The 25,014-nt window shown below is 32.2% G+C and overlaps 2 protein-coding genes across 4 annotated transcripts in view; one reads left to right on the top strand and one right to left on the bottom strand.

Moving 5' to 3' along the window:
• The window catches only part of dnajb12b (DnaJ heat shock protein family (Hsp40) member B12b), a 19,049-nt gene extending 10,810 nt beyond the window's left edge, over positions 1-8,239 (bottom strand). For 2 of the 3 annotated variants that reach the window (XM_067369444.1, XM_067369445.1), the window contains exons 1-4: positions 7,952-8,239; positions 4,440-4,596; positions 2,592-2,745; positions 1-62 (exon numbers count right to left, since the gene is read on the bottom strand). The exon at positions 1-62 is cut by the window's left edge and continues 84 nt beyond it. In XM_067369444.1, the coding sequence (XP_067225545.1) occupies positions 1-62; positions 2,592-2,745; positions 4,440-4,596; positions 7,952-8,152 (574 nt within the window). In that variant the 5' untranslated portion in view covers positions 8,153-8,239. Of the gene's footprint in view, positions 63-2,591; positions 2,746-4,439; positions 4,696-7,951 lie in introns of those variants that run through there. The other variant, XM_067369446.1, reaches the window with a different exon arrangement.
• A 4,744-nt stretch (positions 8,240-12,983) lies between these two features.
• scd (stearoyl-CoA desaturase (delta-9-desaturase)) lies at positions 12,984-21,591 on the top strand. The gene is made up of 6 exons (XM_067368830.1): positions 12,984-13,282; positions 13,425-13,637; positions 16,300-16,430; positions 17,906-18,111; positions 18,225-18,457; positions 20,014-21,591. Exons 2-6 carry the CDS (start codon positions 13,433-13,435, stop codon positions 20,211-20,213), a joined length of 975 nt encoding a protein of 324 aa, XP_067224931.1. The 5' UTR covers positions 12,984-13,282; positions 13,425-13,432; the 3' UTR covers positions 20,214-21,591.
• Positions 21,592-25,014: the final 3,423 nt, after the last annotated feature.

Genomic DNA, 25,014 nt, shown 5'->3' with positions numbered 1-25,014 from the left:
CGTCTTCTGAAGCGTCTTTCTGGACGCCGAGAGTCTCGTAGTAGTTCTTGCACTGCTTTATTCTGCAAAAACAACAAACTTTGAGGACTGAATCTGCATCAGCAACATTACTGTTAGATGAAACTATTAACAAATGAAATAAAATAAAACTTAACTTGCCTTGGCAACTCAATTAAATGTTCAAGTTTAAGTACTAAAATTACTATAATATAATATAAAAATATAAATATAGAAAACTAATATAAATCAAATAAAAATGTAATATAATAAAAAAATACATAAAAGCATTACAATTTTGCTAAAACTTACTAAAATGACTGAAATATAACAATAAATGGTAATTCAAAATATGAATAAATACTGTCAGTATATAAATAATACTAAAAATAACACAGATTTGGATCTTATTAATCATAATCATAAGTAGAAGTAGTAGTAAAATAGTAAAAATAAAAAAGTAGTAAAATTATTACAATTACAACTGAAAAAAATTAAAGCTAAATAGAAGAAAAACTGATAAAAATGAACAAAATCACAATAGAAATTTACTTAAACTTACGAAAATTATGAACAAAATGACTAAATCCTAAACTAAAATTTGAAAAAAATATACATAAAAAGATAATTCAAAACATTAATAAATACAATACTTAAGTTAAAAATATGCTTTAGCAACTCAATTAAATGTTTAAGCTGAAGTACTAAAATTAAAATATAATTATTTATAATATAAAAATATACAAATAAAAATATAATAAAAGTACAAAAACATAAAAAAATTGCTAAAAACTATAATATAACAATAAATGGTCATTCAAAACATGAATAAATACTATGACAATATATAAATAATACTAAAATAACACTGATTTGGATCTTATTAATATAAGTTGAAGTACTTAAATTATTACAATTAAAACTGAAATAAAAATTGAAAGCTAAATAGAAGAAAAACTAATAAAAATGACTAAAATCACATAAGAAATTTACTTAAACTTACTAAAATTACTAACATAATTACTAAATCCTAAACTAAAATTTGAAATGTTAAAAAATACACATAAAAAGATCATTCAAAACATTAATAAATACAATACTTAAGTTAAAAATACTGCTTTAGCAACTCAATTAAATGTTCAAGTTTAGGTACTAAAATTACTATCATATAATATAAAAATATAAATATAAAAAACTAATATAAATCAAATAAAAATGTAATATATAATGAACTAATATAATCAAATAAAAATGTAATAAATTAAAAAAATACATAAAAGCATTACAATATTGCTAAAACTTACTAAAATGACTGAAATATAACAATAAATGGTAATTCAAAATATGAATAAATACTGTCAGTATATAAATAATACTAAAAATAACACAGATTTGGATCTTATTAATCATAATCATAAGTAAAAGTAAAACTTTTTTATTTTTACTTTTTTACTATTACAACTGAAAAAAATTAAAGCTAAATAGAAGAAAAACTGATAAAAATGAATAAAATCACATAAGAAATTTATTTAAACTTACTAAAATTATGAACAAAAATTACTAAATCCTAAACTAAAAATTGAAATCTTAAAAAATACACACAAAAAGATCATTCAAAACATTAATAAATACAATACTTAAGTTAAAAATACTGCTTTAGCAACTCAATTAAATGTTTAAGCTGAAGTACTAAAATTAAAATATAATTATTTATAATATAAAAAAATATAAATATGAACAAACTAATATAATCAAATAAAAATATAATAAAAATACAAAAACATTAAAAAATTGCTAAAAACTTAGTGAAAATATAACAATAAATGGTAATTCAAAATATGAATAAATACTATGACAATATATAAATAACACAGATTTGGATCTTATTCATAATATAAGTTGAAGTACTAAAATTAAAATATAATTATAATATAAAAAATATAAACAGGAACAAACTAATATAATCAAATAAAAATATAATAAAAATACATAAACATTAAAAATAGCTAAAAAGTTACTAAAATGACTGAAAATATAATAAATGGTCATTCAAAATATGAATAAATACTATGACAGTATATAAATAATAATTAAATAACACAGATTTGGATCTTATTAATCATATAAGTTGAAGTACTAAAATTATTACAATTAAAACTGAAATAAAAATAGAAAATAGAGAGAAAAACCAAATTAACTCAACCCTACTAAAATTACTAACAAAATGACTGAATTCTAAACTAAAATTCGAAATCTTAAAGAATACAAATAAAAAGGTCATTCAAAATATTAATAAATATGCATTTGGATTTGGATCTTATGGAATAATATCGGTTTATATATTTAGACACATTTGCAAAAAAATGAATTCTGACGGGCCGAGAGAAGTTTGAAGTGATCTTGGGAATAAAAAAATTCCTGCTTTAGGTTTAAGGAACCTTGACTAGCATTATGAGTAAACAGAGAAAATGTGGTAAAAAATAAAATTCTGCAAATGTAGAATATGATTCGTAAGAACCGTCTGACAGGAAGCTGTTTAGTCAACCGTGTGAAACATGTTTTGCCATCAAACAGAAGCTGTGAGGTTCCCTCACCGTCTGACGGCCTCGGCCTGCTCCGGCGTGTAGGGTTTACTGGAGTCCGGTGGTGCGGCGCCGTTACTGCTGACCCCAGACCTGCGCTGACGAGCTCCTGCGGCACTGTTCTGAGACCAGGCCTCGCCGCTCCGCTCCAGAGACTCCAGCAGCTCTGACCATCAATGAGGAAAACACGCAAATCAACACAACTGACAACAGACCAAAGAAAAACTGTGGAAAAATACATACAAATTAAACTAAATAAATTAACTGAATAACTTACAAAATAAATAATACATCTATAGTGCATAATAGAAACTATATATATATATATATATATATATATATATATATATATATATATATATATATACTAAATACAATTTTCATTAAGGAGATATCTATATCTATCTAGCTATATATATATCTGCTTAAAGAAAATTTAATTTTTTATATATATATATATATATATATATATATATATATATATATATATATATTTCTGCTTAAAGAAAATAAGACAATTAAGAAAATCAAATATATATTTTATTTTATTATATAATAAGAAAATTAAGAAAATATTAAGTAAAAATGTAAGAAAATCAAATATTTATATTTTATTATTTTCTTATTTATTTATAAATTTATTTATAAATTTTATTATTTATTATATTTTATATTATATATATAAAAAATGATAAAAATTATCATGATTTATGAACAAAAATAAATTAAACAAACAATAAATTAAACAAAAAAAACACTGTTTTACAGTGTATTAACAGTAATAAAGGTAATGAGATCTTCATTATGAAAATGGCACAATGCACCAAAATAATGTAAAATTTCCTGAAAATAGTTATTTATACACAATTATAAGTGTTACTTAATATTAAAAATAATATTATTGCTATTTATATAATTATATAATTCCTATATAAATGCCTATTTCTTGATTTTTGTTTTGATTTTAGGGTTAAATTTGATTCTATTCTATTATATATATAATAAAAAACACAAACACACACACATATATATATATATATATATATATATATATATATTTCTGCTTAAAGAAAATAAGAAAATTAAGAAAATCAAATATATATTTTATTTTATTATATTATATAATAAGAATTGTATTATTTATTATATTTTATATTATATATATAAAAAAGAAAATGATAAAAATTATCATGTTTTATGAACAAAAATAAATTAAACAATAAATTAAACAAAAAAAAACACTGTTTTACAGTGTATTAACAGTAATAAAGGTAATGAGATCTTCATTATGAAAATGGCACAATGCACCAAAATAATGTAAAATTTCCTAAAAAATAGTTATTTATACATAATTATTAGTGTTACTTAATAATAAAAATAGCATTATTATTTCTTTACAATATTATTATTTCAATATAAATGACTATTTCTTGATTTTTGTTTTGGGGTGAGGAATGCAAAGTAGATTTATTCCCTAATAGACTGTCTAATAAGAGCTCAGTGGGGTTTGAGACAGTCAGATTCACATGACATCTCAATCTGACCTGTGCAAGAGTTGCATCATCATCATGATCATCATCATCATCATATAACACCGCAGCCATAACATATACAATAAAACACGAACAAACAATCACATATCTGTGTTTAGCCACAACTGCACATTCGGACTGAACGACATTTAGAGATTTCCACGGATACATTACGCGCGGATGAAACACAAAACTGCTCATTTCCCCTCAATGCACAATTCAATGAGCAACAAATACGACCCAATAATGCGCTTCCTAAGTGTTCAGTGCTTTATGAGAGTAAGCGAGGGCGATCAGGGCCTGGATTAGCCCGGGTTCAGTCGCTCACCCTGCGCTCTGGGCGTCGCGTAGAGCCGCTGCGCTTTCTCCAGGAACCTGCGCGCTTTCTCCGGCTGCGCGTTCTCCAGCGCTCCGAGCGCGATCTCGATGCAGCGCTCCGCTTCATCTTTGTTTACCTCCATCACTGAACTACTTAGAAACAGCAGCTGATTTGAGAAACACACGGAGACAGCACCATTGAGCTGCAAATGTTGTCGGCTAATAATAATAACTGTTTCCTACGATACGCCAGGCTGTGGTTCTTCCTCCAGGGGGCGCACGCTGGCCCAAAAAACACGATTCTCGTTCAAATCTCACGAGTTTTTTGGTTTTGTTTGTGCATTTAAAAAAAAGTATTATTATTTTAATGTAATAATTAAAACGATTCTTAGCTGAGATTTAAGATTTAAGCAGTTTCTCTAATAAATGATTTTAATGAGTAATCAATCACACACTGCTGTGATTGGGTCATCCCGATCAACACTGAGTAAAGTAACAGGTACCACGTGACTATGCTATCTCTCAAGCAGTGGTTTGGATCATTTTTGCACCTTTGGCTGCAAACATATACAACTGCTACTATTTCTGCCATTTCAAGACATTGCAGAAATATTAGTTGCATAATATTCACAATTAAGCACAATGACGAAGGTAAACTAAATTAAAGGTACATAATCAAATATGAGAATTACTATTATTGTTATTATTTAGACTTTTAGGAGCACTCTCCCTCTTTTCTTATTTTTAATATTGTCTATATATATATAAATGTCTGTTTGTTGGTCAATTTTAATAATCATAACAATAATTGTACCAGTTAAAGGAAGCGTCTGGGCCAATAAAACCCTCCCATCTTATACTCTCGGACCAACAGCCATTCCTCCATCTTATTTCTATTTCTATGGATAAAAGTCTCACCAGGCGAGGAATGATGACGTGTTCTCTGATAACGCTGCCATTTCTGATTAAAATCATTGGCCAGTTGAATTAATTTGATCGATACAGCATGCAGATCTAACGATAATATCGTGGTCATACGTGTAAGGCATGTATAATCACATTCAAATGTCTGATCTCAAAACGATTGTCTTTTAAGAAACGCACAGTAGATGGCGCTATAATTCAACTTAAAATGCCACAGTATGACTATTTCCATTACACTGGATGCAAAGATACTTCTAAATGGGAGCGTGTATGTTGCATTTAAATGCACAACAAACTGTTGTGATCCCAAAACACTGTTAATATTTACATTTGAAGTTTATAGACGCACAGTGGGCCTGTTTGACATTCATTTCAGTAAATTAGTTTATAATTTGATATTGTTAATCCACTATTGGTATAAAATATTGGCAGACAAAACAACTTGGCTGATATTCCACTCTAAGATAAAAAAAAAAAAAAGTTCAATGGAGTTCTTGACTCTTATCTTGAAATTTAAAGAAACTTTTATGTCAAAGAAAGTTATATAGAGCGTATGTAGCCCCGCCCCTTTTCAGCGCTGCGCTCGTTCTGTTTGTCTTTCGTGTTATAAGATCTTACAGGAGATTTATGAATGAACCGTTCATTTTAAAATCTTAAAGGAACACTCCACTTTTTTTGAAAATAGGCTCATTTTCCAACTCCCCTAGAGTTAAACAGTTGAGTTTTACCGTTTTTAAATCCATTCAGCCGATCTCCGGTTCTGGCGGTACCACTTTTAGCATAGCTTAGCATAGTTCATTGAATCTGATTAGACCGTTAGCATCTCGCTCAAAAATGACCAAAGAGTTTTGATATTTTTCCTATTTAAAACTTGACTCTTCTGTAGTTAAATCGTGTACTAAGACCAATGGAAAATGAAAAGTTGTGATTTTCTAGGCCGATATGGCTAGGAACTATACTCTCATTCCGGCGTAATAATCAAGGAACTTTGCTGCCGTTCCATGGCTGCAGCAGTGCAATGATATTACACACTGGAAAACGGAAGTCGTATGGCGGTTAATGAGAGAATACATTAAATATATTTTTTATGTCCCCATTTTCTCAAATAGCAAAAGAAAAACTCAAAAATAGAGAGAGAGGGATTGACAAAGGCAGTCAGAAGAGAGAAAGATATCAACTTTAGATTTTTTTTGTAAGTTGATGAAAAGGTAATACAATACTAAGTATAGTGTTATAAATGTACACACAGAAAAAAGACAATATAAAAAACTTTGCAAGATTTACGATGATGATGACCGTTAATCTGCGTAATCACAGTCCGTGAAATGGACATTGGTTCTATTTTTGTAACCTAAAAAGAACTTTCCCTGCAGGTTATTTTTTAGGTTTTATTTTTATAACCCCCCAAAAAAACCTTCCCAGAATGTTCCTTGCAGGTTATTTATTTATTCATTTATTTTTAATATTATTATTATTTATTGCGCGCCTCCAAAGACTATAGAATAACACAAGACGCGTCACTCATATTGAATGGGAGAATAAATCCCGCCTTCTAAATAAGAGCCAATCGCAGATTGGTAAAGTCATCGCATCACTGCAGCGGCCGTTAGAAGCTCCGGTTCATATAGAAACAGTCAGAAAATGCGCCACAAAATTTAAGACTGCGTAAATTCCGAAAATGAAAAGTTGCGATTTTCTAGGCCAGGAAATATACTCTCGTTGCACAGCAAAGTTCCTTGATTATTACGCCGGAATGAGAGTATAGTTCCTAGCCATACCGCCCTAGAAAATCGCAACTTTTCATTTTCCATTGGTCTTAGTACACGATTTAACTACAGAAGAGTCAAGTTTTAAATAGGAAAAATATCAGAACTCTTTGGTCATTTTTAAGCGCGATGCTAACGGTCTAATCAGATTCAATGAACTATGCTAAGCTATGCTAAAAGTGGTACCGCCAGAACCGGAGATCGGCTGAATGGATTCGAAAACGGTAAAACTCAACACTAAGGGAGTTGGAAAATCTGAATACAGATTGTAGGCATGCGCACACAACTTAATTCGCCATGTACAGTTATTCACTGTGGTTATGTAATTATATTGCGATATAATATTGTTTTTATTAGTACAGTATTAAGGGTGACTGGGACAGTTTTTGAATTTCCGCCTTGTGCAAGGTTGCTTGCCCTAAAATAAAACAAGAACCCAACATACAGTATGATGCATTTCTTATCCATCCATTTGAACATGAAACATACTGTAATCCTTTTATGTAAACTGAGCCAAATTTATTTGGTAACATTTGGGTGATACGACCTTTGGATGATTGGGACAGCACATCTTATCACTGATTTAGGCTAAGCATATTTATTACACAAGTTTATACTTTGATATCATTTCATAAGCAAGATTTCGTGGTTTTTGTGTGCATCACTATTAAGAGTCTATTATGTGTCCATTTCTGTCCAAATTTCTCAATGTTCATCCACAATTCAGTACAACACGTGTAATTGAGGCAAAAGAAGTCCAAAAGTCATTGAAAAGTGTAAACAAGTAAAAAACAAATGGTCCAAAATTCATTAAAAAAATATGTAAACTTACCCCAAACCCTTTTGGATGAAATAAACTCTTTGATAAACTACACAAACCTTTGATGGAAACATGAATGTGGTGTATTACTGCAACAATAATATTTTCAGAATTAGATATTTTAGCTAGTTCATGAACATTTTTGTGGTTGATTAGGGGTTGCACAAATGAAAAGGTCAGGAAACACCAATTTAGAGCATAATGGTTAATCATTTTCTGAATTTAAAAGCCTTTAAGCTCTGTTCCAATCACCCAAACCAATGTATTCATGTTTCCATCAAAGGTTCGTGTGAAGTAGTAGTTTTATGACCTTAAAATGTAGACTAGTTCAGAGTCAACTTCCTGTTTGATGCCTGCCCCGCCCACCTTCTTGGTGTCACACCAATCAGATCACCCAATTTTGAGGATGTGGTCTCACAGCTGGCGCTCAGCAAAACATTTTATTTTCACACATTGTGAGGTGAGAAATAAACTCTGTATTATAGTTTTACTGTCCCATTTGACCTTATGTACCGATCACTCTTAATTCACCCTAACTGTAAATGATTCAACAGTGTTTTCGTTAACAGCATGTATTTCTAAAGCAGTAAAGATAACGACTTAAAACATTGGTTAAATTAATTATTAGCTCGACTATATATAAAGTGCCTATAGAAAATCATTATACACTTTTGTAATAGTTATTTGTTCACAAACCATCTCGTCACACCACTTAAAACACACCATACCTATTGTGATCTTAAGCTGGAAAACAAATTAAGATATTTTTGATGAAATCTGAGAGGTATCTGAATCACACATAGACCGTTGCACTTTTTTTCAAGGTCCAGAAAGGTGCTGAAGACGTTGTTAAAATAGTCCATGTGACTACAGTGGTTCAATCTTAAAGGAACACTCCACTTTTTTTGAAAATAGGCTCATTTTCCGACTCCCGTAGAGTTAAACAGTTGAGTTTTACCGTTTTCGAATCAAGGAACTTTGCTGCCGTATCAATGATATTACGCAGCGTCTCTCACAAACGTCTCCATGGTTGCAAGGCACGTTCCCTGTGCAAGCAGGGGCTCACGGGCGCTGCGTAATATCATTGCACTGCTGCACTCATGGTACGGCAGCAAAGTTCCTTGATTATTACGCCTGAATGAGAGTATAGTTCCTAGCCATATCGGCCTAGAAAATCACAACTTTTCATTTTCCGTCGGTCTTAGTACACGATTTAACTACAGAAGAGTCAAGTTTTAAATAGGAAAAATATCAGAACTCTTTGGTCATTTTTAAGCGCGATGCTAACGGTCTAATCAGATTCAATGAACTATGCTAAGCTATGCTAAAAGTGGTACCGCCAGAACCGGAGATCGGCTGAATGGATTCGAAAACGGTAAAACTCAACTGTTTAACTCTAGGGGAGCTGGAAAATGAGCCTATTTTCAAAAAAAGTGGAGTGTTCCTTTAATGTTTTAATGTTTAATGTGCAAAAACAAAACAAAAATAACGACTTTATTCAATACTTTTGTCTCTTCATTGATGTTTACGTTGTAAACATCGTGCTTCCAGGTTCTACGTCAGATATTTTCTTTTACAAAAATTGCTTTTTAAGGACTTCAATGAGCTTCTTCCTGGGTTGGTGACATCACAAACCCCAAAATTTACATAAACCCCGCCCCCGAGAACATGCAACAAAGGGGGCGGGGTCATGTCGGGCTGCTTTAGAGAAGAGGAAGAGTTGTTGTTGTAGAGTGTTGTTGTCATGACGCCATTTTTGACATTTGGCAGCTTTGTTGTTGTTGAGCTGTTAAAGCTCCGCCCTCTTCTGGAAAGGGGGGCGGGAGCAGCAGCTCATTTGCATTTAAAGGGACACACACAAAAACGGCGTGTTCTTGCTCACACCCAAATAGGTGCAAATTTAACAAGCTATAATAATTATTTTGAGCTGAAAATTCACAGACACAATCTGGAGACAATAGAGACTTGTGAAAAGGGGTGTCCTTTAAATCCGATAGAAAATCTGTGGAAGAGAGCACTTAATTTGACTGAACTTGAGCAATTCTGCAAGGAAGAATGGGCAAATATTCCCCAATCTAGGTGTGCAAAGCTAGTACAGAAAGATTAATGGCTGTAATTAAAGCAAAATGTGGCTCTACGAAGTATTAAATCAGGGGACTGATGACTTTTCCAACCCTTTTCTCGCAATTCAAAGACGCAAAGCTTTATTTCCAAGCTTTGCTCCAAGATGATGCATGATAAACTTTGGATTTTAATACATTATAGTGCAATATAGTAATAGGGGCTTGTATGTGTTGTGATATTGAATGTAAACTCGAATTAATTACATAATTTATGTAGATCAGTGAGACACACCCATCTTAACGATTTCTATATATTGCTTATCTTGCTCTAAAAAGATCATAAACATTGTAGATAACAGCCGAAGTATCAGTTAACATACTTTGCTTTATCTTTAAAACAATTCATGTGCGACTGATACATTGCATTACATTGCAATTAATCAATTCCTTTATAATTTTAATGCAATTTCATGAATTAAACAGCTCGTAAACATACTTTTTCACTCTATAACTCATTAGACGTGCCAAATATGCAATCATTTCAGATATTTCTCCTTATAGAAGCTTTTTGGCATAAAGCGCTCTTTAGAAACTGAGTCAAAAGTTCTGGAATCCCACTGGGCCTTTTATCTAACAGTGTTTGGCTTTGTTTAACAGAAATGTGTCTTATTAATTTTCAGAAATAGATCTTTTGTAATGTCTATGTTGCAGTTTAGTTGTGGATGAGTGCGTTTTTGTGTTGTGGTGAAATAAGAGCAAAGGTTTTAATGATCTCACTCATCATCATGTCATGTCAATATCATTATCCAGATCGGATCTTGTGGAAATACCAGTGTGTCTCCTTCATATCAGTTTGTCATAGGGTCACTTGGCGAACTGCCCATCATATGGGCACTGAAGGGCATATGTTGAAAGTTTTGACAACGACATTTAACTGAGTACATATGATGAAAATGACTATATGTTCAGAAAGAGAAGAGTATGAAATGTATCTCAAAGCACAGAAATAATAACACAATTTAAAAATAATTGCTGAGATGATTCAGTCTTCAGACAGCTGAGGAATTCCTCATAAACGTGTGAGAAAATCAGGTTCCCGCTGGATTGATTGAGAATTCCTGTTAATAAAGTACTTAGTTTTATATACCAGTTAAGCTACTTTGATCTTGATAAGATTTGCATAATTTACAGCAGTTCATATTGAGTCACACTACACTGTGAAAAAAAGAATTAAAAAAGTAAGTTGCCTTAAAAATTTGAGTTCATTGAAATAAAAAATTTGAGTTAATACAACAAAAACTCAAAATATTATGTTATCTGAACCACATTAATTATCTAAAGAAAAAATGTGATAACAAATCATGAAAAAGATGCTAACAAAAAATATATTTAATTGTAAAAAAAAGAAAAATCAGATAATATGATTAAAATTTAATAAATTATAATTTATTTATATTTATAAATAATTATTTATTTAATTTAATTATAATTTATTCCCTTTGCAAATTAATACAAATATTTTTTTTATAAGTGAGTCAAAAACATTTATAATTTATAATAATTTAATTTATAAAGTCTTTAATTATAATTTATTCCAAAACATTTATAATTTATAATAATTTATTTATAAAGTATTAAATTATAATTTATTCCCTTTGCAAATCAATAAAAATATTTCTAAAAGTGAGTCAAAAACATTTATAATTTATAATAATTTAATTTATAAAGTATTTAATTATAATTTAGTCCAAAACATTTATAATTTATAATAATTTATTTATAAAGTATTAAATTATAATTTATTCCCTTTGCAAATCAATAAAAATATTTTTATAAGTGAGTCAAATTTATAATTTATAATAATTTATTTATAGTGTTTAGTTATAATTTATTCCCTTTGCAAATTAATAAAAATATTTTTATAAGTGAGTCAAAAACATTTATAATTTATAATAATTTATTTATAAAGTATTTAATTATAATTTATTCCAAAACATTTATAATTTATAATAATTTATTTATAAAGTATTAAATTATAATTTATTCCGTTTGCAAATCAATAAAAATATTTTTATAAGTGAGTCAAATTTATAATTTATAATAATTTATTTATAAAGTATTTAATTATAATTTATTCCAAAAACATTTATAATTTATAAAAAAATATTTATAACGTATTAAATTATAATTTATTCCCTTTGCAAATCAATAAAAATATTTTTATAAGTAAGTCAAAAACATTTATAATTTATAATAATTTATTTATAAAGTATTTAATTATAATTTGTTCCTGTTACAAATTAATTGAAAAAAAGAGAATAGATTAGTTTGTAAAAAAAAAAAAAAGTACAAAGTCTCTCACACTCTCTCTCTCTCTCACACACACACACACACACACACACACACACACACACACACACACACACACACACACACACACACACACACACACACACACACACACACACACACACACAAAGGCATTTTTGATTAAATAAAACTAAAACCAGCCTTAAAAACACTATAAGTGTATGGTTTCATATGAATGTTTGTTTGTTTTATGTATTTGATCTGGCAATTCATTTCAGTGAGCTGATTCATTTATTTGTCGTGTGCTGTACGTTGTAAATGGTTAAAAGCATGCAAGATAAAACATGCAAAACCAAGAAAACTTCATTAAAAGTTTATTTTTTGGGGAAAACACCCTTGGAAAACACCTGGGTAACTGCAGTTCACTTGGTATCACTATAGTCCTGTTGCTTTAGTCCAGCTCCAGCTATCAGTGTATCAGTATTTTGCATCTTTTATGTTCAATATAAAGTGATAATCAAAGAACATCTCTTATTTGAAAATAATGACGATTGTGCAATGATGAAACAGCGCCCATGGCAGTGACAGCACGAGCTCGCGATGATTGGCTGCAGCAGAGAAACTCCTCGCCGGTGGGGTGAGCGCATTTCCAGTATAAATACGCGAAGCGACTCCGGTGAAGTTCGATTGTACGGGGATGCTGGTGTGAAGTGAATAAAGAGAAAGCGAACATCAGATAAGCATCAGCCAATCCGTGCACTCCCTGGAAGGTGGCATCAAACTCTCTGACCAATCACAGCGCAGTTTCTCCGCTCGAGACAGTACTACGCATCACCATCAACAGCAGCTGTTACGCATCTCAGCTCTTGCGCGTTTGGATATTCCTGCTTCAGAAGCGGCTGTGCTTTTAATTCAAGCTTCCACGTGCGCTGAATTCACACCCATCCGCAGCAGCAGCAGCAGCAGTTTGGTGAGTGTTTTTCTTCCTGACAAAATGCTTTTTCTGTCGCGTCACGCGGATGTGACCCAGTTTATCTTGGCTTTGCTGGTTCTGGTTCTGCTGCGTCGCAGTTGTATTGAATGTTAACGGAAGTGTCTGTTTGTGTTGGCAGTGATCATCATGCCTGACATGGATATCAAAGCTTCGGCGCGGCGCGCAGAGACAGTGGAGGACGTGTTTGATCACACTTATAAAGAGAAAGAAGGGCCTAAACCTCCCATCGTCGTAGTGTGGAGAAATGTCATTCTGATGACTTTATTGCACACTGGAGCTCTGTATGGACTCTTACTGATACCATCTGCATCTGTTCTCACATTAATCTGGAGTGAGTATTGAAATCACACATTGCACATCAGCAGCAACACACTAATGCTTTGTTTCAAATGAACATTCTGTCTTCATTTACTCATACGTCATTCCATGCATTCCTTAATAACAGGGAACACGTGTTTAGCACGATGTTAAAAGGGATTTAAGGGAATAAAGAAGAAGAAATGATAAACTGTAGTTGTGAAGTAATCCATTTAAAGTTTTTGCAAATTTTATTTTATTTAAAAAATATTAGGGATGAACCGATATGAAAATTTCGGCCGATAATTGTTTATATATTCGAAAGCCGATAACCGATGTATTTGCCGATAAATTTAAATAAACATTTATTTTTAATTTTTGAGAGCCTGATTACAAAATCAAAAGTCTCACCATTAAAATCCATGTCCTAAACACACAATTATAATGTTCTTATTATAATACGACAGAACGTTGAACCGTATTTTCCTTTTTGAAGTGATTTTCAATCGTATTTCAAGCAATTCAAACTGTGTGCATCTGAAGTGTCTCAGCTGAAGGAAATAATCCATTATTTATCGGCTTTAATATATCGGACAAATTTTCTTATCGTACCGATAACGATAACATTAAAAATGAATATATATCTGCCGATACCGATAATTCTTTATATTTGAAAGCCGATAACCGATATATTGCCAGATAAATCTAAATACAATTTTTATTTTTGAGAGCCTGAATACAAAAACAAAAGTCTTAGCATTAAAATCCATGTCCCAACACACAATTATAATGATCTCATTATAATATTATGTAGCTTATATGACTTGTGCTGCACTGTATTTTCATTTTTGAAGTGATTTTCATTCATTTTTAATTGTATAATCATATTTATGCAATTCAAAAGCATCATGGTGAACATCTGAAGGGTTTCAGCTGAAGGAAATAATCCATTATTTATTGGCTTTAATATATCGGCCAAATTTTCTTATTGAACCGATAACGATAACATTAAAAATCAACATATATCGCCCGATACCGATAATTCTTTAAAGCTGAATATAATGCAAATATAATATATCGGCCAAATTTTCTTATGGAACCGATAATGATAACATTAAAAATGGACATATATCGGCTGATACCGATAATTCTTTATATTTGAATTATATTCAGCTTTAATATATCGGCCAAATTTTCTTATAGAACCGATAATGATAACATTAAAAATTGACATATTTCGTCCGATACCGATAATTCTTTATATTTGAATTATATTTGGCTTAATTATTTGGCCAAATTTTCTTACCGGGCCAATAACGATAACATTAAAATTAAACCGATACCGATATGGTACCGATATATTGTGCATTCCTAAAAAAATATGCACACATTCACTTTTGTTTCTAAGTCTAATATGTTAAAAATTTCAAATATGTGACTTGTCTCGTCACATTGAGTTATGAATGACATAGTTTCAATTGCATATTTTCAATTCAAAATGGAGAAATTCCATAAATTAATAGTTTAGACTACTAATTTATGGAATTACTTAGTAGTAAGAGTAGTTTGCATCACTGTATGTTACTGTGGGTCGTTAAATGTATCCATCGTAAAACAGTCGTCAAATATCGAATGTTTAGCTACTTGTATCTTACCACTTTTACTGTAAAAACTAAAAGCATTGTGCTGGAATTCACACTCTTCTTTCATCTGATTGGCTATCATTTTGACATTGACGAGCGCTATTAAGCCCAACATATTTTTCACTTTTTACGTGTATGCGAGAGTCAGCGTTCAGTACTGTACGCCCACCGCCAGATATTTGTAAGCACACGGTCGAACATGAGCATTTAATTTTTTTTGCAGTAATTAGTTTATCCACAAGGTGGCAACCGTGCCCTGGGCGCGTCGATTCACAAGGTAGTCAATGAAAACTGCATAAACAGAACAGACCGGAACACATGCGAGCTACAGCGATGACGGAGCCATTTCCAATTATTGGGGGTGGGCGTGTTCTCCTCAATGCCTTTGGTGGTTACAGCCCTGCTATATTCAATTAAATTTATTTAAAAAAATCTTATTAAATCTCCTTCACATGTGCTTCAGTTCTAAATGTTCACACATGCATGATCGGTCAAAATGTGATTATATGCAAAGTAAATGAAGACAGATTTTTCCATTAAGGTTTTGTTGGCTCAGTTCTGAGGGACGGTCAATGCTAATTTTATGCACTGTAAAAAAAAACGGCCAGTCTAACTCATGTTTCCAAACTGGTTTACTTCCATGAATGAATGAGTCCTCAAATCACATGTCTTATGCATATTTCAAAGCATATTTGCTCAATAAAAACTTTCAAAAGTTGAGTTACAGAATGCATAAAGTCTATGCGCTTATACGACTGGTTTATGGTCTACCCTGCATGTTTTTAAATGTTATCTTATGTATTAGTTTTATTATCTTATATATCATGTGTAATATTGTACAGCACTTTGGTACAACACACGTTGCTTTTAAATGTGCTTTATAAATAAACGTGAACTTGAACTTGAACGACTCATTGAACTGACGTGTGATTGTGAGTGAAGTGTGTGCATTAAAAATTGAAGATTTGTTTTGTGGCTCCAAGTAGCTCCATTAAATTTTAAAGTTATTTGCATAGGTCTATCTAACGGATGGCGTTTGTTTGTTTTCTGCAGCTTTCGCATGTTTCATATACAGTGCTCTGGGCATCACTGCGGGCGCTCACAGGTTGTGGAGTCACAGATCATATAAAGCGTCTTTACCTCTCCGGATCTTTCTCGCCTTCGCCAACTCCATGGCCTTCCAGGTAAGCAACTTTAAATGGTCTTGATGTTGGGTTCTAAGAGACGCTTTTTTTAGATCAGAAGCACAGAATCTGCAAAACATGGTTTGATTTATTTGTCATGATTGCATACGTTAGTATAGTTTGTACGCATTCACTTGTTCTTTATTCTGACTGTTGACCACATGCTAGAATACTAATGGTAAAGTGATTCAAACTCTAAAATGGCACAAATTTTCCAAATTTTGACTGATACCATGAAAAAAAAAATATCACACAGATATTTTTAATATTATCTCATAATTTGGAAGCAGGTATATTAGGCTGCTGTCACTTTAAGACCTGATGCACCAATTCATTATACTGTTAAACATGCATTTTCTTTCTCAACCATTTACGTTCGCTTAAAACATAACGGTGTATTTTGACATTATTTTGTGTGTATTTGATTGTTTAAGTGCAATAAGCACGGAAAAATAACTCAATTTATTACTGAGATGCGGCTTTATCTGGGTGTGAGAACAAAATTATGCACAATCCCATGCTGAAATTCAAGCCCTGTAACACCAACAATATTCACCCGGAGCAAATGAAGCTGTTTTGTGTTTGTGCTTTTTGATCAAAGTGTTTTTAAGATCATGAGAAACAAATTCAGTCGTGTGTTGAAACCTTTGACTGCTAGTGTCACTGTTAATTATTAATGATTTGATTTGCATGATTCTGGATGAATTGAGAATCAAAGAGATCATGAACTAAACAAAATAACGTAATTTACTTGAGGTTCTGACAAAATGTTAATAGCTGCAATCCATTTAAAATCATTAAAGTAATCAGGTCGAGCGAACAATTCAATGACTCACTCTTAAAGACTTCACTTGTTTCATTACTGGATGAATCACTTTTTTTAAATGAGTCTCTTGAAGGAATGATTCAATAACAAACACATTTTTTAACAGTCACATGTCGCCACCTACTGGTGTAACAATGTAATTGATACAATTTATATTTGAAGCATCAAGTTACTTTCAAAAGGTTATTTTGCTCAATTTTGATCAGACATCAGTGTTTATATCCGAACTATAAACTTTTATCCCAGTACTTCTGTAATAATATGAATATTTGTAACACAGAAATAATTATACAGTGTGATTTAAAAGCTGTTTCATGACAACGGCTCTCTCTGGCTCGATGGACGCACCCACACTGATCTAAATGTTCTCTGTGATCATACTTGTCGAATCAATTTAGGAATAAGATCGATATCAACATCTTTTGACGATTAATCATGCAGCATTTTTAGAATTTGTAAAATATTGTAAATGTAAAAATTCCTCCATATAAACGTTGTTATTTAACTTCCATTTCTGTCTATTCGCTGTTAATTTGAAGGGATTTTTTTAAAGGTGTAGTGTGTCATTTCTGTGCTACTGAATTGCAATCTTTTCTTTAGTTAGTAGTGTAGATATGACACGTTTCATCTCCTGCTCTCTCTGCTGTAGAATGACATCTACGAATGGTCACGTGATCATCGTGTTCACCACAAGTACTCGGAGACGGACGCCGACCCTCACAACGCCGTGCGGGGGTTTTTCTTTGCTCACATTGGCTGGCTGTTGGTCCGTAAACATCCTGATGTCATCGAGAAGGGACGCAAGCTGGAGATCAGTGACCTGAAGGCCGATAAGGTCGTCATGTTTCAGAGGAGGCAAGTCTCAATGATACTTGCCACTTAATGTCATTGGTCACTTTATGTGTCAGTCAGAATAAGAGGCTTCACTTGATGAACGAAGTTTAATTGAACTCTCTTCCCTGTCTCAGGCACTACAAGCCGTCTGTGCTGTTGATGTGCTTCTTCGTCCCGATGTTTGTGCCCTGGTTCTTTTGGGGGGAGTCGCTGTGGGTGGCGTATTTCGTCCCGACCGTCCTCAGATACACGCTTGTGTTAAACGCCACCTGGCTGGTCAACAGCGCCGCACACATGTGGGGAAACCGGCCCTACGACAGCAACATCAACCCCAGGGAGAACAGATTTGTCACCTTCAGTGCCATTGGTATGTCTGGTTTACGGTCAGATGATTGGAAAACGAGCGTTTGCAGCGGTTGTTAATGGGATAAAGTTGTGAACGATCAATTGGAGTTCTGACATTTGAGTTTATAAAAAGAAAAAAATAGTAAATTATGTTCTTCTTCAAGGACAATTAAGCAAATTTAAGCTCAAGTTCTAATAGAAAAATTATCTATGAATTGTTGTATTCAAAAAATACGAAGAAATATTCAAAATTACATAAATGGATAAACAAACAAAAACTCCAGAATAAAATGTTGACCATAGTGATAAAAAAAAAAAAATTATGAAAATCTATCATGGAATAAATAGAGCTGTCAAACAATTAATCGCATACAAAATAAAGGTTTGAGTTTGCCTAATATATGTGGGTGTACTATAACTATTATGTATAAATAATGTGCAAACACATTTATGTATATATTTGAGAAATATATATATATATATATATATATATATATTACTGTAAATGTATTTATATTTTTATATATTTTGTGCATAACATAATTCTCAAATATATACAATAATTTGTTTGTATTTATATAATTACACGCAGTACTCGCATGTATTATGCAAACTAAAACTTTTATTTTGTATGCGATTAATCGTTTGATTAAATGCTTCCATTTTATTATAAAAATTGAATTTATATAATGAAAATATAAGCAAAAAATATTAAAATACATTTAAAACTTAGTTTTAATATTTTACCAAATAAATATCAAAAAATGTTCAAAATGTATTACAAAAAAGTGTATATATATATATATCTTCTCAAACTTTATAAAAAATGATTTATATAATAAAAATATAAGCAAAGAATATTAAAATACATTAAAAAATATATAATTTAATAATTTTACCAAATAAATAAATAAAATAAAATTAAAATGTTCAAAATTTATTACAAAAAATGTGTATATATATATCTGCTCAAAATACATAAATATAATTTCTTATAGTTTTAATATTTTAGTAATATTTTACCAAATATCAAAAAATGTTCAATTTATTACAAAAAAAGTGTATATATAAATCTGCTCAAACTTCATAGAAATATGATTTATATAATAAAAATATAAGCAAAGAATATTAAAATACATTTAAAAATATAATTTAATAATATTTTACCAAATAAATAAAATATTCAAATAATGTGTGTGTGTGTATATATATATATATATAATCTGCTCAAACTACATAAATATAATTTCTTATTGTTTTAACATTTTAATAATAATTTACCAAATAAATAATATAAAAAAAGTTTCAAATGTATTACATATATATATAAATCTGCTCAAACTACATTAAAAATATAATTTCTTATAGTTTTAATATTTTAAAAATATTTTACCAAATAAATAACATCAAAAAATGTTAATGAAAATGTTATAAATCTGCTCAAAGTACATAAAAAAAATATAATTTCTTATAGTTTTGCATGGTAAAAAACCCCTTTAGGCTGCTCTTAGATTGCATATTAATGATTAATTTCCATTTCCATTTCTGATGATCTCATCTCCTGCTTCCATTTCTCAGGTGAAGGCTTCCATAATTACCACCACACGTTCCCCTTCGACTACTCCACCAGTGAGTACGGCTGGAGGCTCAATCTGACCACCTGTTTCATCGACCTCATGTGTTTCCTGGGCCTGGCCAGCGACCCCAAGCGCGTGTCCCGAGAGGCGGTCCTCGCTCGAGTCCAGCGCACCGGAGACGGCAGCCACAGGAGCGGCTAACGGCCGGCCAACCGTCCGTCCGTCCCCAACAAAACTGCCAGCCGGAAAACAGAAGGACAATCGATCCTTCCAGTGACGGGGAGTTTTAACAAGCTTCTGCTTTAAGTTTGACATCAGATGACAAATGTTTTTTTTCCCCCTCAGTCTAGCCTGTGAAGCTTTAACACGGGGATCCGACCTGTTTGTGTAGCGCTTATTCAGATTTAGTTTCCGGCTTGTAGATATTTTTGACACCCCGGTCTGAGCTTTTGTAGCTGACGTGCCAGTTTACTCAATGCAGGAGCTAAACACGGCGCCCAACGACCCCGTCACCCTCCCGGGCCTTTTTGTGTGCGTCCCGGGTGGAATCCTACCAAACCCAGCTGTGCAATTTGAGAGAAATTAAAATATATTTAATATTTAACAGCCGCACCTTACTGAATCAAGCGATCGTATTTAATAATTTAATATCGCCAAACTGTTCTGTCGCCATACTTGCACAAATTGTTCATGTTTTGGAGCACTGTTTGAATCTGTATTAACGATTCTTGATTTATAAGCGTTTGACCTCAGCACAGATATGACGGTTCATAAGTCTTTTTGCTAACTTACTTAACAGTGAGTAACGTTAACGATAATTTCATGTTGCGGTTACAGAGAATTCAGAAGTTGGATTGAATGGTAGAGGCTGCGTGACAATGATTGAGAGTGTTGATTCTTGATTATTCAGTACTGTAAAATGTATAGTTTGGTTTTGTATTGTAATTTTACTGTGCAGCATCATCCAGATTTGGTCCAACGTTAACGTTTTCGTCTTCTAAATACATCTGGAACGTTAGTGTAAGCATGCTGTATTAATACAGACATCTTTTCTATTGCATAATAACACGGACGGAAGTGTGTCGAACAAAACTTCCAGTAATTATAATAATAATACAGGCTCCGCTGGTATTATTGTTGCCAAAAACGTTTGTTGCATGCGTGCCGATGATGTTTTGGCTCTACTTCACCTGTATGTTTAATCAAACATAATGTATTTTCAGAGATTTTTCAATGCTATTTTTCCATGTTTAGACCTTATTTGACAAGTTGCTCATAGTTCGATTGTTTGGCAACTTTAAAACAATTTGGATTGTAATTCCTTTCTGAGCGTGTGACTGGAAGACGCCGCTGTTCCTCTCACACAGGACAGATCGCCTTATTTTCACTCTGACACTTGTGACTCGAGATGCCAAAAAGCAGTTGTGATATTTCTCATGCTGTTTGGAAGAAGCCTTTGGCTCTTAAAACTAATATGATGTTCTTGTTTGTGATATAACAGCCTGTAATAGTGAATAGACTCTTGTTTCTTAATCTATTACTGGAAATAAAGTCTCAAGCAAAGAGCTTCTAAACTTTCTGACACGTGTCTTTCCTCATTTCATATTAATGTGCCAATGTTCACTGTTTTGGGACATTCTTTTAGCGGTTTTTCTTGAATTCTAATTATAACACAATGACAAAGGGAAAAGGATGGAATGGAAATAAACCGGATGGAAATAAAGAACTAAAGTTATTCATTACTACAGATCAGTTTAATATTTTTAAATTATTTTTAAAAGGGTGGTTATGAATCGTTTTTTTTTTTTTTTTAACTTTAGTTAGTGTGTAATGTTGCTGTTTGAGCATAAACAACATCCACAAAGTTCAATGCAAAGGGAGATATTTTCTTTTAACCCTTGTGCGATCTTCGTTTGGGAAGTACCCCAGGCAACAAAATGTAATTTTACTCTGTTAATGTTTTTACTCCACATTTGTGCAGTTTATGGAGGATTTATCATATTTTTTAAAACTTATATAAATAAATTAAAAAATATTTTTTAAAAATAGTTTTTATACAAAAACAGCTTTTTATGTTAAATTCACTTTATAAAAGACCCACATTTCTAACTTTCATTCATGAGGATCACATGGATAATTTGACATGGTTTAGTGTGAGATTTTTGCCGATCTTTTGGAAAATGCAGTTTTAAAAGTAAAAAATGATCACTATCCAGCAGATGCTGCAGAGCTTCACACATCTTTTCACAAGTATTTTTCAGTTGGATTCATATCAAAATATTATGAAATCAATACAATAAAAGCTACTTTTTGTCAAAGTTTAGTATTTTTTTTGTATTGAAATTTTTTTTTTCAATATTGTTACATTATGAGACCCGCTTAGAAAATGGACAAAATTCATCCTCAAAATCAACATTTAAAAACTTTTTTTCTGTACATAAAATGCTAAACTTTGACAAAAACTGTCATAATTGTGATTCATAATATTTAGATATAAATCCAACTGAAAAATACTTGTGAAAAAGAAATTTTCAAAAAAAAAATGCATCTTTTTAAGGCTTTTTCCCAGGTTTGTGACATCACTAACGCTAAAATTTACATAAACCCCGCCCCCGAGAACGCGCAGCAAAGGGGGTGAGGCCATGCCGCCATTTTACGTCGGACTGCATCACAAACGACGGTAAATTCAACTACATAAATGTATCCACTAACCGTTCAGAAACATCCAGTTTCATTCTAAAATTTGTAATTTCTGAGTCTCTCCATCAGTGTCGACTCCGGTTTGAACAATGTAAAAAAAAAAAAGATGGACGACGCGACGCCGCTTCCTTCCATTGTAATGAACTGAATGTAAAACATACGACGATAAACGTTGACGTCACACAAAAACGTCAGTTTGAAGCCTGGGCATGTGCAGAAGGAATCGTCAAACTTTTCAAACTTCCGCCCAGACGACTGCATCATCATTGAGGTATTTTAAACTTTTAAAAAGGCTATATAAAACTGGAGTAAAATTGGTTTTATATTCTCACACTTCTGATAAATTTAGACTTTCCAATAAATGTGCAATAAATTAATGTTTGTGAATTTTAAGCAGCGACATGATATTGACAACCAACGATTGTCAACTTACAACATTTTTCACATTCGATCAAAATAAGTATTGTTTTAATGGTATATAATTTACTTGTAAATGTCCACTGAATGTCCAATGTAGTGTGATTAACAAGGCTATTGAATACGGATGTCCGAATGTGCGAATATAAAACCAACTTTACCCAAGTCTATATAAATTATACACAATTTAAAATTCTACCTATAAAATAATAATCTATTCTGTTTCTAGAGCAATACTATTTTTAGAAACAGCAAATTCAGTAGATAAACTCAATATAATGCCACTAGAAACAACTCTAAATCGTCAGAAACGGTCCTGCCATTTTAAATCAAGTTCAACTAACGTTACAGGAGATCGATTGCTGTAATTAGAGTAGCTATCATTAGTTTTGTCCTGCGAATTATTATTTTATACCCATAAAAATAATTAGTAAATGACAGATACCTATCACCTGCTTTTCCAGTCATGGCTAACGTTGGGCGAGTTATTTTAACGAATAACATTTATTAATTAGCTTATATCGCCCACATTTAACGTCAAAAGTTCAGTGATCCGTCAGATCCTGTAGGTCGGCCAGTACAGTTTACTGCTGAACAACTCATTTTGTCGGTGTGAAATAACACAGAAATCGAAAATTAATAGTTATCTTCAATCTCCCCTCGAAGCTCGATAGTCCCCAGAGAAGCTGTCAGTCAAAACTGTCAATCATGAGGACACGCCCCGTTTCTATGGCATCAAATTTCTAGCTAAAATCAAACATCACAAAAACGAACAATTGAATATATATCAGCGTGATAACAACTACCTTATATGACCAAAACCACCTTTCGGAAAATTTTATTTGAAGCGTAATTTATTTTTATGTTTTGACTCAAGTCTCCTTCGTTTGAATGGAAAGGGCGAGGTTTATGACCTGTACTGCATCAAAGTCCCTTTAAGACGAGCCATTTCACTCGGCGGCCATCTTTGAAACGCCTCTCGGGCATCCTGGGCATCATGCCCTATCTCTTCAAATGGGGAAACATCAAATTCTCCAAAACTGTTCGCCAACCTTACGATTACATTTCATATTTGAAATCACCAATGAAATCTGACAACAGCTGCCTTATAAATGTTTTATCCAAACACTTGAATCATGACAAAAAAATGTATTTTTTAGGCTGGATCAAGCTAATGCACATGCGCAGACCTAAATGCGCGTCTCTTCTGCCGTGTTTCAGAGGCGCGCGTCTTACTGTTTCTATTTTCTTTTTTTTTACAGTCTACGGTTTCTATAGAAACCGGCTGCTGCAGTGACGCGATGACTTTACCAGACGGCGATTGGCTCTTATTTAGAAGGCGGGACTATTCCGCCATATTGAGCATTACTCTTTCTCCCATTCAAAACAATACGAGTGACATGTCTTGTGTTATGCTATAGTCTTTGGATTCTCCCAAAGTCCCTTTAAGACAAGTCATTTCACTCGGCGGCCATCTTTGAAACGCCTCTCGGGCATCCTGGGCATCATGCCCTATCTCTTCAAATGGGGAAACATCAAATTCTCCAAAACTGTTCGCCAACCTTACGATTAAATTTCATATTTGAAATCACCAATGAAATCAAACAACAACCGGCTTATAGATTTTGTTTCTAAACGCTTGAATCATGACAAAAAAACTGTATTTTTCATGCTGGATGAAACTAATGCGCATGCGTAGACCTAAATGCGCGTCTCTTCGGAGGCGCGTCTGACTGTTCTTACTGCCGCTGAAGTGACGCGATGACTTTACCAGTCGGCAATTGGCTCTTCTTTAGAAGGCGGGACTTATTCCGCCATATTGCGCGTTACACTTTCTCCCATTCAAAACAATACGAGTGACACGTCTTGTGTTATTCTTTGGATT

Source organism: Chanodichthys erythropterus, chromosome 19, assembly GCF_024489055.1.
Source record: "Chanodichthys erythropterus isolate Z2021 chromosome 19, ASM2448905v1, whole genome shotgun sequence".
NCBI classification, from domain to species: Eukaryota; Metazoa; Chordata; class Actinopteri; order Cypriniformes; family Xenocyprididae; genus Chanodichthys; species Chanodichthys erythropterus.
The sequence above is the reverse complement of the archived record's forward strand: the minus strand, read 5'-3'. Positions and strand labels throughout refer to the sequence as shown.